Genomic DNA, 25,099 nt, shown 5'->3' with positions numbered 1-25,099 from the left:
AAAAAAGAATTCTACTTCTGTTGTGATTTGATTCCCATAAAAAGGGGAGGTGGTTGTGTTGATTGGTTGGTTGTTTTTGTTTTACGGCATATCAACCCTTTTCGGGTTATTTAATGCCGAATCCAAAGATTTTGAAGAAAAATTTTTTTTAATAGAATATATTTGTTGTTTTCACGTCAGTTTCTATTTAACCCATAGTTGGGACCCTAACAGGTACTACCACTCTGGGTCAGAGTGGACCTGGGAGCAATGGTAATTAAAGGGTGGCTCCACACTCTCCAAAGCCCACAAGCTGGGGCCTCACCACTGGATATAGTTTAAGGTCATATCTAGGACCCCCATTGAGGGACTTTTACCCTCTGCAGGGGGGCAGTTGGCGTATTTGAATACCCCACCGACAGGGCCGGTTGTGTTGAAGTAGATAATGACATAGACTGACAACCTACGTGTATCAGGTTCGAATCCAGTTAGTTTCATAGCATCACTTTTACTGATAGATATTGGCAAATGTGAGCCCCTAATTTAAAATATATATGTCAGGTGAACGTAGCAGAAAACGGACTTTTTGCACACACGCTGACATGGTTACTTCTTTTATATATTTCCGTGTGCTAGATTGTTTTCATCTTAAATTCTGCACAATTCAGAATGTAGAAACTATACATAAATAGAATTCAGAGTAAAAATATTGAAATAAAGCCAATCATCCAATAAGAAATTATAAAAAATGAATAATTAATGAACACTCGTTTTTCAAATGAATATGCAAATTAGTTAACCTTCTTGTTGTCGCTCGCATATCCATGACTATATGAGTATACCAAGAAGTTTGCTTTAATAATTTTTAAATAAAAAAGTAGGTTTTTAATATCAATGTCAGAGCAAGAAAAAAAAACCCTCAACTTATACACACACACCTTTTGATAGTAAAAGATATATTCTTTTAATGTATATCTATATATCTACTAAAGTGAGAATGTATGTGTATATGAGGACATTTCTCAACCTATATACTCAACACATTCCAGACTGCTTTTGAACCATCTTGCATGAATCTAGCATCAGTTTTTGACTGGCATAAGAGATTCAAGAGAGGCAGGGAGTGTGAGCAATAATGAGACGTGGGAGGAGTAAGAAAGCCAGAACACCAGAGTTGATTGGCTAAATAAAGAATTTCATGGATAAGGACTGCCGTATGTCTCCAGAGACAATAAGTACACAGTTTGATGCCAGTGTGGGAACCGTACACACAATTATTTGCGAGAAGCTGAAGGTGCAAAAAATTTGTCTTAAGGGTGCTCAAAGGAGATCAGAAAAAAAGATGTTGTCGTGACCAAGATGAGCATCAAGGCAGCTCTTCACCCTCCCTATAGTCCAAACCTTGCTCCCTGTGACTTTTGGTTATTCTCTAAGCTCAAGGAAAAGGCTGTCATTATGAGGAGATGGAAGGGGCTGTAACGAGGGTCATTGGCACGCTCACACAAGAGGACTTCCATGGGGCCTTCCAGAAGTTGATGGAATGGTACAGCAAGTGCATTGCAGCTGGAGGAAATTACTTTGAAGGAGACTAGAGTTTCATATGTGTGTAATATCAAGAAAAGTGTCCGTACGAAAAAAGTTTGCAAACTTATTAAAAGGCACCTCATATGTTTGTATAGGATAGATAAATAAAAAGGGAAAAAGGGGGGGGGTGTAGAATGCTATAATAATGCAAAAAATGGAAACATGCCAGTGTTGAAAAAGAGGACAAAAACGAAGTGATTTTTCATTTTTTTCTTTCTTTTTTTTTTTTTTTTTTTACATCATACATGATTTAATAATCACGTTGACACACCGGTTCCCGCTGGATCACCGAAGTTAAGTAACGTTGAGCCTGGTCAGTACTAAATGGGTGACCATTTTGGACTTCCAGGTGCTGTATGTGCTCTCCGCTTATCTCGGCATTGTTTCCAGTCGTCCTAGACTTCTCCTTGCTACTGGACTCAAACACTGCTGATTCAGGAGAGGAGTGGTTGGTGATTGTGCAACCCTGGCCTCACAATTACACGCAGCTGGGCGTACATGGGGGAGGCATTATCATGATTTAGTCCAGATGGTCTCATGTGTGTCACCCGTGCTCAATAATATATGCTGAGGTGCATTGTTGAATTCGTGTAGTTGTAACGTTTAAAATCATATCTGCATATGAACACACACAAAAGAAAATAAACAAAAGCAAAAAAAAATAAATAAATACGGATACAAACACAAAACACAGATTCAAGCGTTGATTACATAAAAACTGTCAGTGTTTTTGATCTAAGGGGAAGAAGAAAGGGTTAACAAACAAAAGGGAAGGTTGCTGCTTAGACAATTAAATAAACATGCTAAGTACAGTTGCAACTCACTGGTGAAACTTGGCCATCCCGATAAAGTTCATCTTGAACAGTACATAACCGAGCCAGAACACGCGCATGAGCCTAGAAAATAAGGTCGGCAGGGCGTCATCACTGGGGAAACAACAGAAATTGGACAAAAGAACACACACCCACGCAACAAGGCAAGTTAAAAGCTAAAAAGCTAAAATGCTAGATTCGCTTTTAAAAGAGTTGCTTGGAGTCAATAAACATAATGAAAACAAAAATGTAAAATATGGTTAAATTTTCATCTTTAAAAAAAAAACTAGGATTAAGAGAAAAAAAAAAAACAAGAAAAAAAAGAAAAAAGCAATCTTGTTAATTTTAGCCAAAATACATGAATAAAACACATGCATCATCAAAATTTGTGGGGAATCACACACACACACATGTTAATCATTTACTTGAAACAAATTTGGTTTGTATATACCAATTGTAATGGATTAAAAAAAATCTTTTAATCAATAAAGTTTTTTATAATCAAAAGAAAAAAAAAGAAATATATATATATTTTTTCTTTTTTTTCTTTTGATTATAAAAAACTTTATTGATAAAAGATTTTTTAATCCATTATATATATATATATATATATATATATATATATATATATATACATATTTATTTATTTATTTATTTATTCATATTAGATGTACTTCATAAAAATATCTAAAATATTATGAGTGAAAATTAATTACATATCAATGTGATATCAATGTGAAAAAAGTCAATTGTGAAAGAGATGTTCTGAAGGTTCAATTCTCAGTGAGCGCGACCGAAAAATACAATTTTTCTTTTTTTAGATGAAGATGAGCATTCATATTATTTGGATTCATCGGACTACGGTTCTAATCTTGAATAACATTTTTGCAACATTTCAGTCGATGTAATCTCCGACCTTCTTCAGGTGTATCTTGTCAAACTTGGGAATGTTTCAATTCTCAGTGTAGGCCACCAAAAAATACAATTGCGAATTACTTAGGATCCCTATCCAGTCATGGCTGACAGAACAAGAGCATGCTACTCCCATGAAGTAAATAAAGGGTTCCGTTCAAAATTTCATCCAAATTCTACAGTTCAACTGAAACATTCCTGAGTTCGCCAAGATACACCTGAAGAAGGTCGGAGATTACATCGACCGAAACGTTGCAAAAATCAGATTCAAGATGAGAACAGTAGTCTGAATAATCCAAATAACATAAATCAGGAATATTTCTATCAAATTTGGATTCTGTACAGAATTTCGAACTGAACTCTTCATTTATTCCACGGAGGTAGCTTGCTCTCATTCTGTCAACCACCGTGGATTAAATAAAGAGTTCTATTCTAAATTCAGCACAAATTCTCTAAGTTCGAAAAGATACACCTGAAGGAAGTCGGAAGTTAGTTACTTCTGCCAAAAAGAGCATCGGAATAACACCCAAGATGAGAACAGTAGTCCAAATCATATCACATAGTAAAATATATTATTTTAAAACAAAATATCATGAACAGTAAATTATATGCAGATAGGAGACGACAGCAAGCTCGCAATTTCCACGTGATCCCTGATAATGTTTAAGGTTTCACGTTTCTGAATTTTGTTTTTTTAGATGGGGACTGGTTATTCATATTATTTGGATTCATCGGACTACTGTTCTCATCTTGAGCGTGAATTTCACAATGTTTCGGTTGATGTAACCTCCGACTTTCTTCAGATGTATTTTGTTGAACTCGGGAATGTTTCTGTCAAACTCAGAAATTTGGATGGAATTCCGAATGGAACTCTTTGTTTACTTCACAGGCCTCTATCCAGTCACGACGGATGGAACAAGAGCATGCCACCCCGGTGAAGTAAATAAAGGGTTCCGTTCAAAATTTCGTCCAAATTACAGAGTTCAGCAGACACATTCCCAAGTTTGACAAGATACATCTGAAGAAGGTTGGAGGTTACATCGACCGAAGCGTTGTGAAAATAACACTCTAGACGATGATACTAGTCTGATAAATCCAAATAATACGAATGTGCTAACAGCCATTTTGAAATAATTGTTTTCTTTTACACAGGCATCACCACATTATCAAGGCCAAGAGGCCACTCAAGGATAAAGGTTAAAGAGTGTACACTAGAAATTGGAAAATATAGTAATCATTAGTGATGAAAATTCGGTAAATTTGTTAACTTATATGGAACGGCTCATCAAGAACTTATTTACGTTAGACTTGAAGACAACCATATTGTACTCAGCCGGAAAGCAGGAAGCATGCATTGTGACGCCCACCTTACAGATAACAAACTCCTCCACTCACTATAAAGACTGGGACAGTATGCCTCTCAATGGTTATGCACAAGTCATGCACATTTGGAAGTCAGATTGATATCTATATATACAATTTCTGGTTCCAATCCTGTAAAACATTCACAGTAAAAACTCGTTCAGCTGCAACCACTGTAAAGAAATTTTCCTTTCTCCCTCCGTGTGTTTAAAGCCAAATGAAATTTTCTAGAACTGCCCGTCTGTGGAACATGATACCACAAGGCTGCTTCTCAACTTACTACAACATGATCGTTTTCAAGTCCAATACTAACAAGTACTTGTTTAGTCGTTCTCTTAAATAATCAAATTCTGGCCAGTTTCAACCAGCGTTATCAATCCTCTTAAAGAGTTATCTTATTGTTTAAGTGTTGTGGTGTTCAACATACAAATAAAAATGAACTCTTCCACTTGCTATAAAGACTAGGAGAGTACATTTATCGATGGTTAGGCAAAAGTTATGCATACTTGGCAGTCGGATTGATGTATACTGACACCTTTTATTTGTTGTATTTGATTTTTTGTTCAATATATTTCAATTCCACTAAATATAGAGTTGTGTCTTTCTTCCAAACCTTTACGGGACCACAACAGAATCGCTTGTATATTAATTAGTTGGTATGGTTGGAAAGTAGGGTAGCTCAGCTAGTATTTAATATGTTGTATGTGTTGTATAATATGTTTGTAGATGAATTTGTTTTGTGGATATATATTTTGTAAATAAATAATCTGTAGATGATAAATTCCATAGAATATGTTGACTCCATCCCCAACCTGTGATTTAATTTGATGCTTTATCCCTGGGTATCAATATATAATATCTTTAGTAACGTTGTCAATTTATCATATAAAGTTATTTTGCCATATTTTCAAAATCAGACCCAAATAGCCATCCAACTGACAAATCAATATTTGATTAAGACTAGCTTATTTAAAAAAAAAAAAAAAAATGTACTATGTTGAGGGAACGAATACATTTTATTTTGTTTCATTGTTTTTTAATGAAAATACTTATTCCAGCTAAGATGATAGTTAGAACAAAGACATTTTTCCTTGCTCATAGAAACAAATTAGACGGAAATCATTGTATGCAATTATACAAAGTTCTTGAGTTCTTCAAAAATAAATAAAATGTGGATTACGATATATAAACCTCTCTTCTCATTATATCGCTCACTACTTATTTAGAGTAATGCAAAGCTTTTGTTTGTAAATAAACAAATAGAGCACTTTAAGAGTGGCAGTCAATATTCTATTTAAAGACATTGTACATATGATCTACGACTGCTTATCTCAAAAGTAGAACTGATGACTATCAATTTTTCAAGTCATATTTCTTTCAGCTTTGTTGCAGATTTTGACAGTTTTTTAATGTACTTGATTCAGACTAGCCTATTTTTTGTTTGTTTTAATTTTTGTATTTATTTATGCTGTAAAACTTAAATGAGTGTTTTATGCCAAATTGACGGTTAAATATGGCTAAATTTGTGCTCATTAATGGAAAGGTTTTGTTTGTAAATAAACAAATAGAGCACTTTAAGAGTGGCAGTCAATATTCTATTTAAAGACATTGTACATATGATTTATGAGTGTTTATCCCAAAGGTAGAACTGATGACTATCAACTTTTCAAGTCATATTTCTTTCAGCTTTGTTGCAGATTTTGACAGTCTTTTAATATGTGTTTAATTAGAGGATTCTGTTAAGCATATTGCAGACTTTCACCATTGAATAAACGACTGTGGGTATTAGCTGCATGTCCTATACGTAGTTTGGCTACTACAATTTCTCTTTTCGCATTTCTGTAACCTAAGCGCTACTCATAAAAAAATGAATCAAATCTTGTGTAATTTATTACTTTGGATTTTTCCACAAGATTCTTGCCATTTTTTTTTTTTTTTTTTTTTTGATTATTCCATTTATAGAAAATCTAAAATCATGTTCTTGGGAAAAGGAATGAGGATGTATTCATATTCATTACATAACTTTCCTAATGGCATCAGACTAAAAATACTAAATCTTCTGTCAAGTCGAATAGCATCCAACCGTTAGTCAAGTCGAATAGCATCCAACCGTTAGTCAAGTCGAATAGCATCCAACCGTTAGTCAAGTCGAATAGCATCCAACCGTTAGTCAAGTCGAATAGCATCCAACCGTTAGTCAAGTCGAATAGCATCCAACCGTTAGTCAAGTCGAATAGCATCCAACCGTTAGTCAAGTCGAATAGCATCCAACCGTTAGTCAAGTCGAATAGCATCCAACCGTTAGTCAAGTCGAATAGCATCCAACCGTTAGTCAAGTCGAATAGCATCCAACCGTTAGTCAAGTCGAATAGCATCCAACCGTTAGTCAAGTCGAATAGCATCCAACCGTTAGTCAAGTCGAATAGCATCCAACCGTTAGTCAAGTCGAATAGCATCCAACCGTTAGTCAAGTCGAATAGCATCCAACCGTTAGTCAAGTCGAATAGCATCCAACCGTTAGTCAAGTCGAATAGCATCCAACCGTTAGTCAAGTCGAATAGCATCCAACCGTTAGTTAAATCCAATAATACTGGATCATAAGTCTAGTCCAAAAATACTACATCATTATTCCAGTCTAAGATCAATGTATGAAATTTTAATCAATTAGTTTCAAGTATTATTACAAACTTAAAAAAATTATTTAAAAAATATAATTTGATTATGAGATTAAAGTCACCAGAATTAATTTCTGTTTCTCCATAAACAAGTTGGTCATTTTTTTTCTTCTACTCTCAGACAAAACCGTGTTGGTGCAGCAAGATTGCAATGAAATAATAGAGGATAGTGTGGTATAAATTAACATGCAACCACAACCTGTCAAAGGTCATGTGGTAACCAATGTTTTTACTAATAGATAGATGTGTCCTCATGATGTATATACCTCTAATTAACCTGACAAGCAGCCAAATCCCACCCCTTTACTGCTGAGATACCCAGATGCTAGAAAGCCTTCTATTAATATTACTAGTTTCTTCTCTTAGACTGCTAGATTTTGGAATTCCCTCCTTGTTTCTTGCTTCCTTGACTGTATTAACATGCAGAAGTTTAAATATAATGTGAACATATATTTAGCTGCCCAACTCCCCACACAGTCCCCTATAAACATGATCCCAAATCCAAGCTCCCTGAGGCCAAATGGCATGCCTTGTTTAGGATTAAAAAAAAAAAAAATTAATAGGCCCCTGATGTGTACTACTATTGCCACTACTTTGGGTTAGAATGAATCTGGAAGCTGTGATAACTTAGGGTTGTCTCCAGATTTCTCAAAGATCTCAAATTGGGGCCGCATCACCAGATGCAATTTCATGTTATATTAAGAAGAACTGCAATACTGAAAGGAGATGTAGTTAATGCAGAACCAAATTAACACTGACTGACATAAGAGTTCTATAAAAGGTTATCCATTCATGGATTAACAGTTCACCAGAATCCAGAGAATAGACTTTGCCATCTAATACGTACATTGATACACCTCAGCTTTCTTATAAACCAACTTTCTAGGCTTCTGTCTCAGTTCATTTAGTTGAGCTCAACTAAATCCAATAGTTAAGAGTTCTGATGAAAATCCAGGAGGACCCTGCACCAGAATCCATCATCCTCTAGTCTTCTTTGCCTGTGCATGTTGTAAGCAAAAATGTGAAACCACAAACCAATAGAGCGAAAATGGCAATGCTGCTTCTGCAATATTCCTTTGCATGTTCTGAGTCAAACCTTTTTGGATTTGTACGCAACCGTCTGAATCTGGTTACTATCAGTATGTGAAACTGATGTTGAGCCAGATTCACATCACGAAACTCGGAACACGGTATAGGTTATAAAGATATATGAAAAAAAGAAAGAAAAGAACAAGATACAGAGAAAAGTGGTGACGTAAACGAGGCTTTACTTTTCAGTCAGATATCGGTAAGGTTCCTATATCCCCGAGAGTACTTGGCTCTCGATTGATAGAGTGCTTGGAAGAGTCCATCAATGGGTAGGTAAAGCAGTCCTATAACAATATACAACCGCCTGAATCTTTTTACTCTCAGTGTTGGAAGTATCATTTAAAAAGCCATTCTTAACATGGGGGAGGGGTGGAATCCCTGTTAAAGAGATTGGAGTATTCGTAAAAAAAGAAAACATTCCAATTATAATAAATATTCATATTACTTGGATTATTCAGACAACTATTCTCATCTTCAATATTATTTTTTCATTAGCCTTTGACCGTCTTAAGATTTCGATCCAGTCATAACTGACAGAACGAGAGCCTGCTAACTCAGTAGATTAAGTGAAGAGTTCTGGTCGAAATTCTGTGCAGATTACAGAGTTCGACAGAACGTTTCCAGAGTTCGACAGAACGTTTCCAGAGTTCGACAGGAAAATTCCAGAGTTCGACAGGAAAATTCGATAGAAAGGTTCCAGAGTTCAACAAGATACACCTGAAGAAGATTAAGTGAAGAGTTCTGTTTGAAATTCTGTGCAGATTACAGAGTTCAGCAGAAAAATTCCAGAGTTTGACAGAAAAATTCTAGAGTTATTTTTTCATTAACCTCTGACCTTCTTAAGATTCCGATCCAATCATAACTGACATAATGAGAGCATGCTAACTCGTTGGATTAAATGAAGAGTTCTGTTCGAAATCCTGTGCAGATTAGAATGCAGCAGAAAAATTCCAGAGTTCGAGAGAAAGATTCTAGAGTTCGACAGAAAAATTTCAAAGTTCGATAGAAAAGTTTCACAGTTCGACAGAAAAATTACAAAGTTTGATAGAAAAGTTTCACAGTTCGACAGAAAAATTACAAAGTTTGATAGAAAAGTTTCACAGTTCGACAGAAAAATTCCAAAGTTTGATAGAAAAATTCCAGAGTTCAACAAGATATACCTGAAGAAGATCAGAGGTTACATCGACCTAACCGTTATAAAAATAACACTGAATATGAGAACAACAGTTCGAATATAAATAATGAATTATCAATCTCCATCTAAAAAATTCAGAAATGTAATAAATATATTTGTAATGAAAATAAATAAAAATAAAATTTCCTATTCCAGTTACGGATACAAAATTGGCAAGTTTTGTACACTCAATCTTGCATAACAAATAATTCCAAATGTAACAAAGTATATATATGCAAATACCGACCCGTGTGCGAAGTGACGTCACGGTAAAAAAAACTAGAATGAACGTGTGCACAGACCAACAATGACGTTCGAGAGGACAGAGGGAAGAAGCACAGTTACGTTTTATTCAAGAAAGTACCCGGAAATAAATGTCATTGTTACAAAAAACAGGAATCGAGTTATTATTTGTCCTATTTTCTTTGCAACATACTCTGCTACAACGGGTTGGGTCTACGTGTGTCTACATGTAAACGTGCGTAATGTTACACAAAGAGTATTGCATTTTGGCATTCAATAACCTTAAAAGGGTTGAAATACTTAAAAAAAAAAAAAAATAAGTAAAACCCAACTACCATCATAAAAAGAAAAAAGAATATCCATATGATCCTGAAACTCTCTGGATCTTGTCATGTTGTTTGTCCCTGTGCACACTGAATGACGTCATCTACTAAAATTAGTGGAAGACATAGGGAACATGCTTTTATGATGTTGCAGTGGTATGAACATGTTGAATGATATTCTGCAACGATATACATTCACATTACACCCTCTGCATAATCACACATGGATCGCCTTTCGCATTGTGTTCTGCAGTCCTGAACATGCTGCCTCAGAACTGTGTGAATACACATGTATCACTGTCACATTTCCAGAGTTCTGTATTGGCTAACTATCATGGTATTCTTAAGTTTTATGCATTCCCTAATTAGCTTAGTAGCCGCTGTCTATTGCTTATGATTTTATGATCAGGGCTTAATCAAAAAAAAAAAAAAAAAAAAAAAAGTATACATAGATATATAAATATCTCAGTTAAGAGTAATCGAAGAAAAAGATCGAGGATGATGCATCAAAAAAATGACATAAACCAACGTAATTGATAAAATTCACTTCATCAATTTACTTCCCCATTTGCTCCGAGCGACAACCTGCTTTTGACTGTATCTGACTCAACTGTCCTCAACTGTCGCAAACTCAAAACTGTCCATAAACGATCCTTAACCGTCATGAACTGTTGCAAAACTTATTTACACCCCCTAAAACTAACTCTAAATATATTGATTTATTATCTGGTCGTTTTGTCTAAAATCACCACTATATCCTAATTTAGCTTTCTTTTGTGCTCCTTTGTGAACAACTTCCTATATCTTTGTTCTGCTGATAAACTTATTTTCTCTTCTTTTTTTTTTAGATTTTTTTTTCTTCTTTTTCATTTTTTACTTCCTAACATTTGGTTTGGATGTCGATAATATTACATATATATCTCGGTTGATGGTAACCAAAGATAAAGATAGGCTAAAGAAGACCTCAAATGACGCAGACAAAAATGATCTCAAGCACATTACCATAACCAACATAAACTGACAAATTTTATTTCATAACACAATGATTTGATAATGATACTCATTTGAGCTTAAATCTATGATACTCCCTTACCAGGGCTCTATGGACAAACTTATCTTTAGTTGACCTTTGACAACTAAATATTTTCATTTACTAACCAAATAGAAAGTTACTCGCCAAACCCACATGATTTTTAGAATATGACATCTTCGTTCTATGACGAGTATGTACATCATAAATATTTTTCTGTATTTTTTTTTTTTTTTTTAATAAGTGTAATTCTAAATATACAATAAATTTTATGTTGATACTTGAAGGTATAAACATTCTAATTTCTTCAAATGTTTTTTTTAAACAGCCTTCGTTAAAAAAAAAAAGTATATTGCTCTATTAAACTTTTATTGTTTAATTAATTTAACTTTGTTCGTTATATAAAAAAAAAAAAGTTGAAAAGACATTTTTCACTCAATAGTGAGCTTTGGAAGATTGTCAGTGAAAGAAATACAATCGCCAAAAGATAAGCGTTTCATTATTTCTAGTCGCCATTTTGAAAAATCACTTGCAAATGCGACTGTTTCACTCGCAATGTAGAGCCCTGCTAACCAAACTTTCACAGAAAAAAAAAAACCACTCAACTAGCTATAACAACCATCAACAGCCCGCTCCCCCACTCTCTGTGTCTAAATCTAAACGCAAATTCCATGAACAGAGTTTCTTACCTAGAACTGTCTGCCTGTGGAACTCTGTTCTACTGACTTGCTTTCCAGCTGACATGGTCGTCTTCAAGTTCAATGCAAACAAGTTCTTGTTGAGCACCCCTTCCCAAATAATCAATTTCTACCCCATTTCTACAACTAACTTTCATCAAAAAACTCATCAGGAGTCACTCGTTGAATTTCTATCAAGTCTAAAACAAATGTCACACAAGAGCGAAGACTTAACTATTAATACGCGGTTGTCTCAGTAACCATCTTACAATACATTCATTAATCCTTATCCTCGAGTGGCTTTTTGGCATTGATAAGTGCTGGCTTCCATAAAAAAAACAAAAAACAAAACAAAACAAAAAAAAAAAAAAACCCGCACTAACAAGTGAATGAAAAAAAGAAAAAGAAAGACTTGCATTTTTTTTTTTTTTTTACAAACTAATCAGGCATCACCTATCAAGCCCAAGAACCACTCGAGGATAGAAGTTACTGAGATGGATGGATTGTCAGTTGAATTATCATGAATATTATGAGAGGATTGAAAAACGATGAATGCAAAGAATAAAATTTGATTTCAGATGAGGATGCTTTCTATACATATTGTTCCTCCTCAAGTTCATGGGGGGGGGGGAGCGCTCCATTATTTCGAGCAAAAATAGCCTGGCGGCACCCATCCCTCTACAGCAGTCATTCCCAACTATATCATATTATATATTAAATCTCACAAAGAGGAGGCATCAGGATTTTAGAAATGCCTAGGTGGGGCATGGCCCAAAATAGGTTGGGAACCACCACTCTACAGACTGCTGGTATTCCAAATGGTCACCCATTTTAGTATCGACAAGGCTCAGTGTTGCTTAACTTCGGTGATCTAACAGGAACTGGTGTGTCAACATGATTATGCCGGTAATATTGTTTTGTTAAGTGGAAATAAAATTTAAACTTAAAACTAAAGCTATTCTTTACTGCTTATAGTACCCATCCTCTAACATGTATTTTACTAGTATGTGAAAAAGGAAAACCGAAAAATCTTTATGCAAATAATAGTGGGAGGCGCCTGGCCTTGCCAGGTCATAAAATACATTTAAATATATTTTAATTCATACAGATTTTGTATTTATTACTACAGAGTCAATTCTCTATTGAATATTTTTTTTTTTTTTTTTTTTACAAGGTAGTCACCACTTATCAAGGCCCGGAAGCCACTCAGTGATAAGGGTTATTGCGTGTATAGTAATCAATGGGATAGTATCGTAGTAATCGTTAATATTGGAGATTTGATAAAGTGTCTTACTTAAGGGGGCAGTTCATCAGGAATTTGTTTATGTTGGACTTGAAGACATTGTAGTCAGGTGGGAAACAGGCAAACGGAAGAGAGTTCCACATGCGTGCAGTTCTAAGAAAGAAGCTTTGTTCATGGAACCTACGTTTTGGTTTTGGCACAGATAAAGAGTGGGGAAAATATTTGACAGTGGTTTCAGCTAGACGGGTGTTTATCATGAAAGATATGTGAGGGGAGGACCAGAGATTAGATCTCAGACGAGCACTATTATATTATTATATTGTACCTAATTACATTATTATATTGTACCTAATAAATAGTAATGATTTAAAAAAATTTTGTAAAACATTACTTGGGTGCCACTGGCTAGAATTGAAAGCAAAACATTTAGTGCTCCAGCCGCATCTTCTACCAATGTAGCTATCGAGAAATAGAAAGATTTAATATTAAGCAACTTGAAGAAATTAATAGAATTTGGGTATGCGCAGAAAGAAAAATTTTGCATTTCAACTTGCCGATATATGTCTGTACGCATTATTATTCATCCATCCAAACAAAGATTTTACTTGTTGTAAATCATCTTTGGTGTATGATTACTATTTGCTGTTAATTTCAGTTTTATTTGCCCAATAGTTTAAGACTTTATATAATTAGCCAGATCTACACCAAAAGTTATACACACTTATAATAATAATAATATCATTAATAATATTAATAATAATAATAATAAATCATAATAATCTCTACTATTATACGAAAGCCACTTTGCATGTGACTTCCTTCCTTATAGATTCCGAAACAGCTGAGCTTATCTCTTGCAAATTTCACACAAAGCTAATTTATATGCCTGGCAGTGTTCTTAGATATGTTTTGTACAGAAATTCATCCAATATGTATCGAAAATCGAAAAAGATCCGATCCTAAATTTAGTCTTTCTTTCTTAGAGATAAAAAAGAACTTTTACAGGGTGATATTTTACATTATACCGGCCAAAGGAAAAAAATAAAAGCTCAGCAAATCACTTCTTAAAAGGATACAGATTTATTACCATCTGGATATATAGCTCAGTGGTAGAGCCTTCGACTACAGATCGAATGATCCCCTGTTGAAGTCTGTTCATCACCATTTTTATTTTAATTTGTTTCTTACTAATGTGTTCAATTTACGATAAAAGAAGCGGTACCATTTAAAATGGCTGCAAATCATTTCTTCGTTTGCATATTTTAAAACTAAATATTAATCAGAAGTGACTTTTCCAGGGCATTCATCATCAAGCCCAAATATCAGCTGACGTGATATTGTAAACTACCCCAGGTAGAATTTGATGAACAACATTATCATTATTATTTCTTATTTTTATTTTTTTGTGAATTAGTCCACCGGGCAAATTATTCCTCGTAATATACAATATTCAATAGAGAATTGATTCTATAATAATACATACGCAATCTGCATAGGTACGGCACAATCACGTTGACACATCAGTTCTCACCAAATCACCAAAGTTAAGCAACGTTGAGCCTGGCCAGTACCAGATGGGTGACCATTTGGGAAGGCTAGGCGCTGTATGTACCTTCTGGGAAGGTTGGGCATGGAGCCAGCACCCTCACCCTGTAAAAAGAACTCCTTGCTACAAAAACATCTACAAAAAGTTGTAAATGGCCTATGCCCCTCCAGGGGCTCAAGGGCTATGGATGGGATGAAATCTGCATAAATTAAAATATCATGTATAAGTGTATTGTATGACCGGGCAATGCCGGGTGGCCAGCTAATAATAATAATAGATTTCTGCCTTTATACCTCTCCCTTATCTTATCTACAATTCCTCAATTCCTCTTTAAAGACAACAATGCTTTTAACTTGGTCTTTCTTTTGACTCTCACATGTTCACGGTTGGTAGATTGGTCCAATTGGATAAACATTTCTCAATTTGGCAAAGAACCAAACTTAAACGTCGGTTGGTGAGGTTGGCAATCAATGATTGTGTTGCACCCATTTTCTTTATGGGACACGATTGGAAGAGCAGTGAGCAAGGAAGTGGGGGGGATCAGATGATTTGGCTGTCCGCCTTGAATAACAAATTCCCGACTTTCTGCACCTCCTTATCCCTAGAGATCAACACTGAACTTTTTCCAAGTTATTATTTTTTTAACGGCATATCAATCCTTTTTGGAGTGAAAATGCTGAAATCCAATACTTACAACCGGTTTTGCTCTTTATCTATATATCTATAAAAGTGAGAATGTATGTGTACGTGTGTGTGTGTGTGTGTGTGAGAGAAGACACTTCTCAACCTATATACTCGATAAATTTTTTATCTACATACTTGAAATTTGGTATATAGGGTATTCAGTCATATGGAAGATTTTTTTTTTTTTTTTTTTTTTAAATCGGTTTTCATCCGGAAAAAAGTGCTGCTATGAGGTAAAAATTGACAAATTGGTACTTGAGAGTCATCAGATTTGTCAACTGTTTCACGAATGCACATGTGCGGCCGTGAAACATGACGGCTTCTTTATATTAAGTATAAGTAGGTTTGAAAACACTTTGTAAAGATAGTGTTAAGCTGGCCTAATGGGTATTGTACTTGACTCACTGTCTTTAGGTTTCAGTTTCGATCTCAGCTTGAGTATTTTTTTCTTTACTTACAAGAAGAGAACTGTTTAAAAAAAACAATACTCACATGCACGTCTCAGTTTCTGTATTAATTAAAATATATTTATGCATATTTTATGATTGGGCAACGCCAGGTGGCCTGCTAGTATATCTATAAAAATGAGTGTGAGTGTGAGGACATTTCTCAACTGATATATTCAACAAATTTTTCATCTACAGACTTGAAATTTGGTATATAAGGTATTCAGATATGTAGAAAACTTTTTAACCGATTTTCATTTGGAATAAAGGGTTGTTAAGAAGTTAAGAAAAATTTTAAATTAAGAAAAAAAAAATTAAGAAAAATTGGTTCGTGGGGGTGGGGTTCGTCGTTTTTATCTGTTTGTCAACTGTTTCACAAATGCTTATGCGTGAATCGTTCACATGACAGATTACTTATGTTAAGAATAAGTAAGTTTAAAAACACTTTTTTAAAGGTCGTGCCAAGCTGGCCTAATGGTTATCATACTTGACTCACTGTCTTTAGGTTTTGATTTCAATCTCAGCTCGGGTATTTTTATTTTTACTTACAAGAAGTGAACTGTTTAGAAAAACAAAATGCCCACATACATGTCTCAGTTTTTTCCGTTTTTTTTTTAAATTTTTTTATTATTTCATTTTTTTTTTTTTTTTAAAAAGGAATTTAACGTTACGTTTAATACCTACGGTATTTCTGTTCATAATAAAGAAGGATTCTGTATTAATTAGAATATAATATTTATGTATATTTTATGACCAGGCAATGGCGGGCGGGCGGCCTGCTAGTATACGATAAATTAAGGATCAACAAATGCATGACAAAGCACAACAACTATTTTTGATGAGTCATGTAATATTTAGACGGTATAATCACACTGACACACTGGTTCCCGTTAGATCACCAAAGTTAAGGAACGTTGAGCCCGGTTCGTACTAAAATGGGTGACCATTTGGGAATTCCAGGTGCTGTATGTGCTCTCTGCTTATCTCGTCATTGTTTTCAATCGTCTTGGACTTCTCCTTGCCACTGGATTAAAGCAGTGCCGATTCAGGAGAGGTGTGAGTGAGGATTGCACAATCCTTGCCTTACAATTACATGCACAGCTGCCCCCTACAAGGGGTATCTATTGTCTTTCGAAACTGAACGTAGGCTTCCACTATTTAGATACAGCAAATTAAGGTATAACAAATTACTCCTGCAGTTTTTTTATTTATTTTTTTTTTCTAAAAATCTTTGTAAAAAATAAACAAATTTTCTTTTTTTTTTGGGGGGGGGGGGGTCCAGACTTGGAGGAATATTAAAACAAAAAATATGAGTCATACAAAAAAAATATATATTTTTCTCATATGTTAAAAGAAAAATATTTTTTCACGTTTTTAAAATGGTAAATTTAAAAAAAAAAAAAAAAATAGTAAATGTTTACAAAAATTGACAATAAAAAGTAAAATGTATCAACAAATTATTTAATTGCTCCAAATTTCGATTCATAAAGACCAAAAAATAAAAACTTCTCTATTTTTTTTTTTTTTTTATATAAAGACTTTTAGCCAAGGAAAAAAAAAAAAGCAACATGCCAGCCTGTCTAAATCAGGATTTCCCAACCTTCCCCCCCACCCTACTCGTCTTAGAACACTCAGATACATACTACTGCCTCCTCCCTACATGCATTCTTACATAATAATATTGGTAGTAGTGGTAGTACATAATTAAAATAAAAATAAATTTAATTTGTCAACATTATGGGGTGTGATTTTTTTAATTAATTTTTCCAATTAAAAATAAGTGATGCAATCAATTTCCACATGAACTGTGAATCCCAAAGAAAATGGGTTGTGAAACACCTAGTAATGCTACTAGAAGCTCTCAGTCTTTCACCACCCCTAGCCCCCAAAAGAATCTCAGGAACCCTCTATATGATTAATTTAGCCACTGCCCATATGAAATCTTGTAACACCCAACTCCTCATTGGGAAACCTTGATCTAAATTATAATCAGTTGCTTCTTGTTCTGGACACACGAATCACGGGTTGTTCAAATGACGTGCCAAAATCACATGAATAGAGAACAGCAGGAGCAGTTGTCGTACATTTGTCATGCCTTCGTTTTTCGTGCATCTATATATATAAAAGTGAAAATGTATGTGTGTATGCTTGGATGTCTGCTAAAAACTTTCGACAGACGCGACGAAAATTCACAAACTCGGTATCACATCGAAGCTCCATCCTTTGCTCGAAAAACAGAGAAAAATTGGCCAAAAACGTTAACTTTTTCACCCCAAAATCGACAATTTTCGACAGCCCCCCCCTAACAAAAACGGTCCTCTCGTGACAATGACTGATTCTACGCATGCGTCAGATGACGTTGTGACCTGATTTACTTTAAATAGTTGAAAAACCGAATTAATTTCATGTACGTCACGTTAGCCCAGTTTGTTAAGGCCTTGGTTCATTATCTAGACGTTTTGGGTTCGAATCGTGGTGTGAAATGTTTTCTTTTTTTTTCTTTTTCGATTTTTTAAATTTTAATATCGAAACAGGCTTATTTAAGCCATTTTTCACGTGTTCGTTTTTCTGTTTTCATCGTTCGTTTGCCTTACGTTAGTTTTTTTTGTGTTTTTTTCCCGCTTAAGTGTTAACATTGTTTTCTTTTTTTACTTCGCTTATAACAAACAAACCTACATCGTCGTTGTAATGCTCGACGACTTCCAGCCGCGCACCTGTCAATTTGGTTCTTAAATAAATTCAAACATCTTTCACTAACTCATTCTGGCTGGCTGATTTTATTTTCAAACTTCGCCTCAGGGCTGTATCTTTTTTATTTAAACACCACACACACCTCCAAACACCCGGGCATCGCCGGGTACCCTCCGCTAGTAATCAATAAAACCAAGTTACAAAATGTTTGGAATAAAGATCAAATTAAATAGACCTTTTCTGTCTTCCATTATTCTCGGGTTGATGTAGTCCTTTTGAGAATGTAAAGTGTTCCAATCAAAGAAAAGTAACTCTGCATAGATGGATACAGACTTATGTCCTTTTTTTAAGATGGCAGCCATTTGAAAATAATTCCGAACCAGACAAAGTATTTTCTGGAAGGAACTAAAATCGAATTACACTTCATTGCTTTTAACAACATCATGCAATGATCCCCCATAAAAACTGACGAACCAGAATCAAATGTTGATTCTTATATAAAGAAAGGATAGGTTTGAGTGGATACACTTAATATTAGGTATATTAGAAAAGAAAAAAAAAAGGAAAACTTTGAAAGAATTGCTTGGATAGATGAATAAGGCGTACAGAAATATGTCAGCAAACTGTTTATTCCATGGTTACTATTTTTTGTAAATTTCAGTGTTAAGAGTTTATTGGTTAAAAAACAAGACACATACATACATACATACACATACATGCACACATCTACTGTTATATTTATATAGATTGAATAGATTAAAAAGTTATGTTTTTTGGAGCTTCCATGGAGCATGGCTGAACCACCATGATGCAGTGAAATAATTTTTCTTTTTATCCGCTGATTCCAATTTAACAATATCTCTGCAACAATTTGGCCAAAACCTTGTGAAAAATGGCATCTGCCAAATTATTTCGGAAATATTGTCAAAAGACATTTTAGAATTGGTACCTTACCGGTATTTTACAAAGGTAATTCAAAAAGTAATGCATCCTATTTTTTAACTAAAATAATTAAAAAAAAAGTTGAAGAGCTGCAAAGACGGGATTAGTCCTATTAAAACTAGCAACCAGAATTTATTGTTCCACAGTCACCACCATTGTCAAAGCACTTTTGCCAGCTATGAATAATGGCCGTGCATGGGTGTCCGGAGTGTACTTTGTCATATGAACGTTGTTTCAAAAGTAAAGCCTCCTATTTTTTAACAAAAAAAGTTGAAGAATTACAAAGATAGGAGTGCTACGATTAAAACGAGGAACCTTTCATGCTCCACAATTTATTTCAATACATAGTCACCAGCATTGTCAATGCACTTTTGCAGGAGATGAACGATGGCTATGCATGAGCGTTCAGAGCAGGTTTTGTCACTCACATCTCTGTAACCACTCTGAAATCGACAAACTCATCTTTTAACTGTGCTGACATCAACTACATCATCCTCGTAAACATTTAAGAGTCAACGGTGAATGTTAATCGGTTCAATTTTTTCTACATGGAGGAAATCAATGGCGCATATCTGCTTCTGACACACATCCATGACAGTGTTTGCTTTCTTAGTCTTACACCGTCAATATCTGCAACAGAGAGATAAATTTTTCAGATCATGTTCAGTCATCAATTTGCAATCTCCTCTGATAGATCTGGACAGAATAAAAAAAAGTAGGCATTACTTTTGGAACGTCCCTGATATATGTGATATTTGTGTATATGCGTTCATTTCCTATGGACTCCAAAACGGCTGGGCTGATGTTTTGGAAATTCCACACAAATGTACTTTATGTGTTTTGGAGTGCTCTTGGACAGGTTTTACATCGGAATGTCTCTCATAAGTATAAAAAACCGATAATCGAAAAAAATCCGATTAAAGAGAGAACAGTCTGATTTTGACCAATATTAACACCCATATACAGCCTAACACTTCAAGTGCATTTAAAATGTTTGGTCACCATACAAGCAGAAGGGCCTGACATAAAAATTCAACAGCAGGTTCTTTGATAAGACAAGGGTGTATTTGAAATTAATGTTTCTGCTTAGAGCATAATTGAATGATGATACCTGATTTTTGTATTTTAAACTTTAATGCAAGCTATTATATGTAAAAAATAAATTTATAACATCAACAGTAGGTTCTTTACAGTGTAATGTAAATGACAATGTATTGTGGACAAAGTCACTGTGGGGAGGCATTTGAAGCTTTCTTCCGGTGCACTGTGGTGGGTCCCTGAATAGAGCAGGCAATCAATCAATCTGATTGAAAAATGGCGATTTCACTGATTTCAGTGACAATAAAAGTATTGGAAGTGTCAAACATTCATTGATCTTTATTTTATCCCGGTCAGCACCGGGTCGTCATGCTAGTACTACTTTACATAAACCTTGGGATCATCATTTTCAGTTCATTATTTGCTTTACATGCGTTGTGCTGGACGACAGCTAAGATGATCATGCACCATCATTACTGCGGTCATAGATACGGTGGAATGCTAAAATTGTCGCCCGAGAAAAGACGACATGATTCCATTTCCATTTGATGAAAACCAGTTTTCTTTTTTGTGTTGCAGACCATCTACTAGTTGGCCAGTTGTGTCCAAATCCCAAGAGCGATAGGAGCCTTCTATCATGTCTGAAACTGACATGATGTTCAACAAGTGAGATTGGAAATGCGTCGCTGTACAACTCATACTCTCTACAGATCCAAGTTATGACAACAGGACCATTGCCAGCACCCTCAAAATGCATTGCTGGACTGCCACGAATAACAAGAACATGCCCAGAGTGATGAAAACAAAGTTTCCGGCCATGGTTATGGTCTTTGGTGTGAATTCAAGTGAGAGCCACATCATGCCACCTCACATCTTCGAAGTCGGCTTGAAAGTCAATGTCAAAGTGTACCTAGATGTGCTGAAGAGTGTGGTGATTCGTGATGCTGACAGACTCTAGGTGTGGCAGCAGGACTCTGTGCCGGCCTACAGGTTCAAAAAGACCTAGGCTTAGCTTCAGAAGGAGTGCTATAACAGTGTACCCTTCTCACACTGGCCCCATTGCTCTCCTGATCTGAAACTGCTGGACGAATTTGTTTGGTCATCTGTTGAAAACATCACCAACATGACCTCCCACAACACCAAAGCCAGCCTGATCGCTATCATCCGCTAAGTATTTGCTGAGCTCCCGCTAGCACGTGGAAAAGGCATGCTCTCAGTTCTGGACCCGTATAGAGATGGTGATTGAGGCTGAAGGCGGCTACATTGAATAGATGTCAACTCTACTACATAATCAAGTTACCTGAATTGATTTTTTTTTTTTCAATAAAATTTTAAAAATAAAGCTGTAGTGTTGTTTTCATTAGGCCGCCAACTTTATCGTTCCACCCTGTAGTTTGGTTTCATTCTTTCTGACTCACGTTCGTTTCGGTTGAATAATCTCCCACGCTCCTTAACAACCCCATCCCCACCAACCTCTTTCTCATCACCTTACCTTAAAAAAAAAAACATATCTTCATCTGTGTGGTAGCAAATTATGACCATGCCTGATTGGAAATATGATCGCATTGCTGAAAGCCAATCTTTTAAACATATTCTGAAGTTGCTAATGTCTTGAAACATGCTAGAAATATGAGTCATTTTTAGTGCTGTACTGGGATACTATCCATCAAACATCTATTTATAGATGGATTAGATGAAAGTCTAGAATCTCAATCTTACAAAGACCAGACTGTAAGATGCGTGGACTCTTCCCAGGATTATACAAGCACATCTAGGATCATCCCACAGTATCTACATCTCGGATTATTATAATTATCTATACAATTATTAGGGCTATGACAATAGAATATTCGCATGATTGTTTTGACTCTCGGGTATATATCCGACACAGTTAATCAATCGATAACCACATCACTATCTAAAAACATATAAGATATTAACTGATATATACTCGAGAGTCCAAATAACAAAAAGAATATTCTCTGGGCATAGCCCTAATAATTATAAAATTCTATGGACCGTACGACCGCCCTTGCTTATATCTTGTCCATCAACAACATTGTTGTCATGGAAACCAGTTTGTATTTAATAAAATTCAAACTCTTTCCACAGTCCAACCATACTGAGTACAAATAAACTGCAGTCTTTGCTTAACTTGTAAAGATAGTTTCAATCATGAAACTATATTCTGTTATGTTTTGGTTTCGGTTCTAGCTGACACACAGACACTGACACACAGACACACACACACACACACACACACACACACACACACACACACACACACACACACACACCCCTAATGATGGAGGTCTGAACAGAACTGAAAGTGAGAAACAGACCAAATATCAAGGTCTCATGTATGATATGAAAAGAAACTGTAATTTTAAAGAGATATCAATCATACCAGTTATTATAGGTGCCACAAGGATTATGAAGAAGAACCTGAAGTCATACCTAACTAATATTCCTGGTGAACCAAGTGCAAAAGAGATCGAGACAATTGCACTTAAGGGAACAACGATGATATTAAAAAGAGCTCTCGGTTGGTTTCAATAAAAAGCAGGGCAATGTTGGCAGCTGGTTTGGCTGCCCCATACCCAGCGTTACATTCTTCAAAGGAAGAAAATTATATATATATATATATATATATATATATATATATGAAATTTATTTATACAAACATTGATGGCTACATATGTGCATACATGTTTCTGTAATCACCCGCGTTGGGGGATTACGTCTTCAGGCCAAGAATTATTCTCGACGATAATTCTTGGCTTGAAGACATAATCCCCCAACGCGGGTGATTACAGAAACATGTATGCACATATGTAGCCATCAATGTTTGTATAAATAAATTTCATATACCTGCTCTGTTTACTCATTGAACATTCTTTGGTAGACAAATGTTTCATTGAATGTACTTCTAGGAAACTAAACTCTACTGGCTAAATATATATATATATAAATATATATATATATATATATATATATAAATTATGACTATATACAACTAGATATAATGTGAAATAATTGACTATAATAATAGATACAATATCTGCGTAAATTAAAATATAATATTTAAGTGTATTTTGCAGCCGGGCAATGATGGGCGCCTCTGCTAGTATTATAAAGTGTTTGTGTATATGTTTGTATGTCCAGCTAAAACTTTTTAAAAAATACACAACAAACCCCCCACAAGAACTTTTTACTTAAAGTTAGTACTTTTTTAAAATTAGTGTAACCCCGGCAAAAATAATATCTAAAATTTAGAAAAAAAGATTCATTCTTTTGAGCGATCAAATGGCCATTTATATCATTTAATGTTGCCAAGAAGTAAACAATTCTTAATGTTATCAAGTATTAATACAGAAATAGAAATTACGTTTTTCAGCAAAAAAAAATCAAATTGACTTTGAATTTTTTGCTGAATATCTTTTATGCTTATTTTTTGGAAGGATTTTTGACAAAAAAAAAAAACAGGGAAACTTTATTTTAAAGAATGTGTCTAATGATTTTTGATTTTGTTAATTTTCTTTAAATTTATAAATCATGCATCCAGGTTATGTATATATATTACAATAGAAAAATGCAAGCATGAAAAGTAATATGGTTAAGCTTAAACATGGAAAAGTAAAGGACCTGTTGTTAAAACTGGAAAAGAAAAGGACAAGATATTCTAGTAAAAAATATAATGAATTTATAACTGAAATTATTGCAGGATTGGGAATTTTTTTTTTTTTAAATTCAATTTAACATTATATAATCAATTCCTAATGCCGTATTATTTTATTTTATAAATTTATTATATTTTTTACGAGAATATCTTGTCCTTTTCTTTTCCAGTTTTAACAACTAGTCCTTTACTTTTCCATGTTTAAGCTTAACCATATTACTTTTCATGCTTGCATTTTTGTATTCTAATCCATGATTTTTCCAGGCTTTCAATAAATTCACTTGTTCTTTATTTAATTTCAGTCTTATGTTTTTGCCCCATAAACATAACATACACATATGTAATAACAATATATGACACTCGTCTGCTTTCAATAAAGTACCCCTCCCCCCAATTATCACACTTTCGTTCTTTCATTCTATCTGTTTTCACTTGTTATTTCTCTGTTCGCGAGAGCGGTGAATTGATAGCAACAGTAGTTGCTGAAGTGACATGGCTGTTGTGGAAACCAGCAACGGCACTAGTCTGCTTTCATCCTCTCTGTTTCACTTGTTACTTCTTTTTTTTTTGAGAGTGCTGAATTAGTAGCAACACTAGTCGCTGAAGCAACACGGTTGCTATAGAACCAGTCAGAAAAAAACGTTGCTCACCTCTTTACGTTTTTTTACGATTTTGAACACGAGTAAATTCATCATAACTTTTGTTTTACTGAATTAAAATTGAAAAAAACATTTTCACAATATAGCTGAGAAGGTGATCTATAAACTGTAATAATTGTTTAAAATTTCCTTGAAAAATGAGTGAGCACTGAAGTTTTAAAGCAGTTCTAAATGACTAAAACTGCCACTTAACCATATATTCAAACATTACCGTGATTGAATGCTAGTCTTGGAAGTTTTTTAACCTTTAAAACTATATAAAAAAATTTATTTAATTTTTATATTTTTTTATCATTCGTTGGAAAACTATT

At 34.6% G+C, this 25,099-nt stretch overlaps 1 protein-coding gene and 1 pseudogene across 5 annotated transcripts in view; one reads left to right on the top strand and one right to left on the bottom strand.

Moving 5' to 3' along the window:
• LOC145263799 (uncharacterized) overlaps positions 1-25,099 on the bottom strand; it is a 1,000,930-nt gene that overhangs the window by 81,078 nt on the left and 894,753 nt on the right. For 4 of the 5 annotated variants that reach the window (XM_080120860.1, XM_080120862.1, XM_080120863.1 and 1 more), the window contains one exon: positions 2,388-2,459. The exons of the other annotated variant lie outside the window; for it this stretch is intronic. In XM_080120860.1, the coding sequence (XP_079976986.1) occupies positions 2,388-2,459 (72 nt within the window). The remainder of the gene's footprint in view (positions 1-2,387; positions 2,460-25,099) is intronic. 5 annotated transcript variants of the gene reach the window in all.
• On the top strand, positions 16,634-16,751 carry LOC145264098 (5S ribosomal RNA; annotated as a pseudogene).

This window comes from Euprymna scolopes, chromosome 39 (assembly GCF_053919585.1).
Source record: "Euprymna scolopes isolate OS-2025 chromosome 39, ASM5391958v1, whole genome shotgun sequence".
Classification (NCBI taxonomy): domain Eukaryota; kingdom Metazoa; phylum Mollusca; class Cephalopoda; order Sepiida; family Sepiolidae; genus Euprymna; species Euprymna scolopes.
The sequence above is the reverse complement of the archived record's forward strand: the minus strand, read 5'-3'. Positions and strand labels throughout refer to the sequence as shown.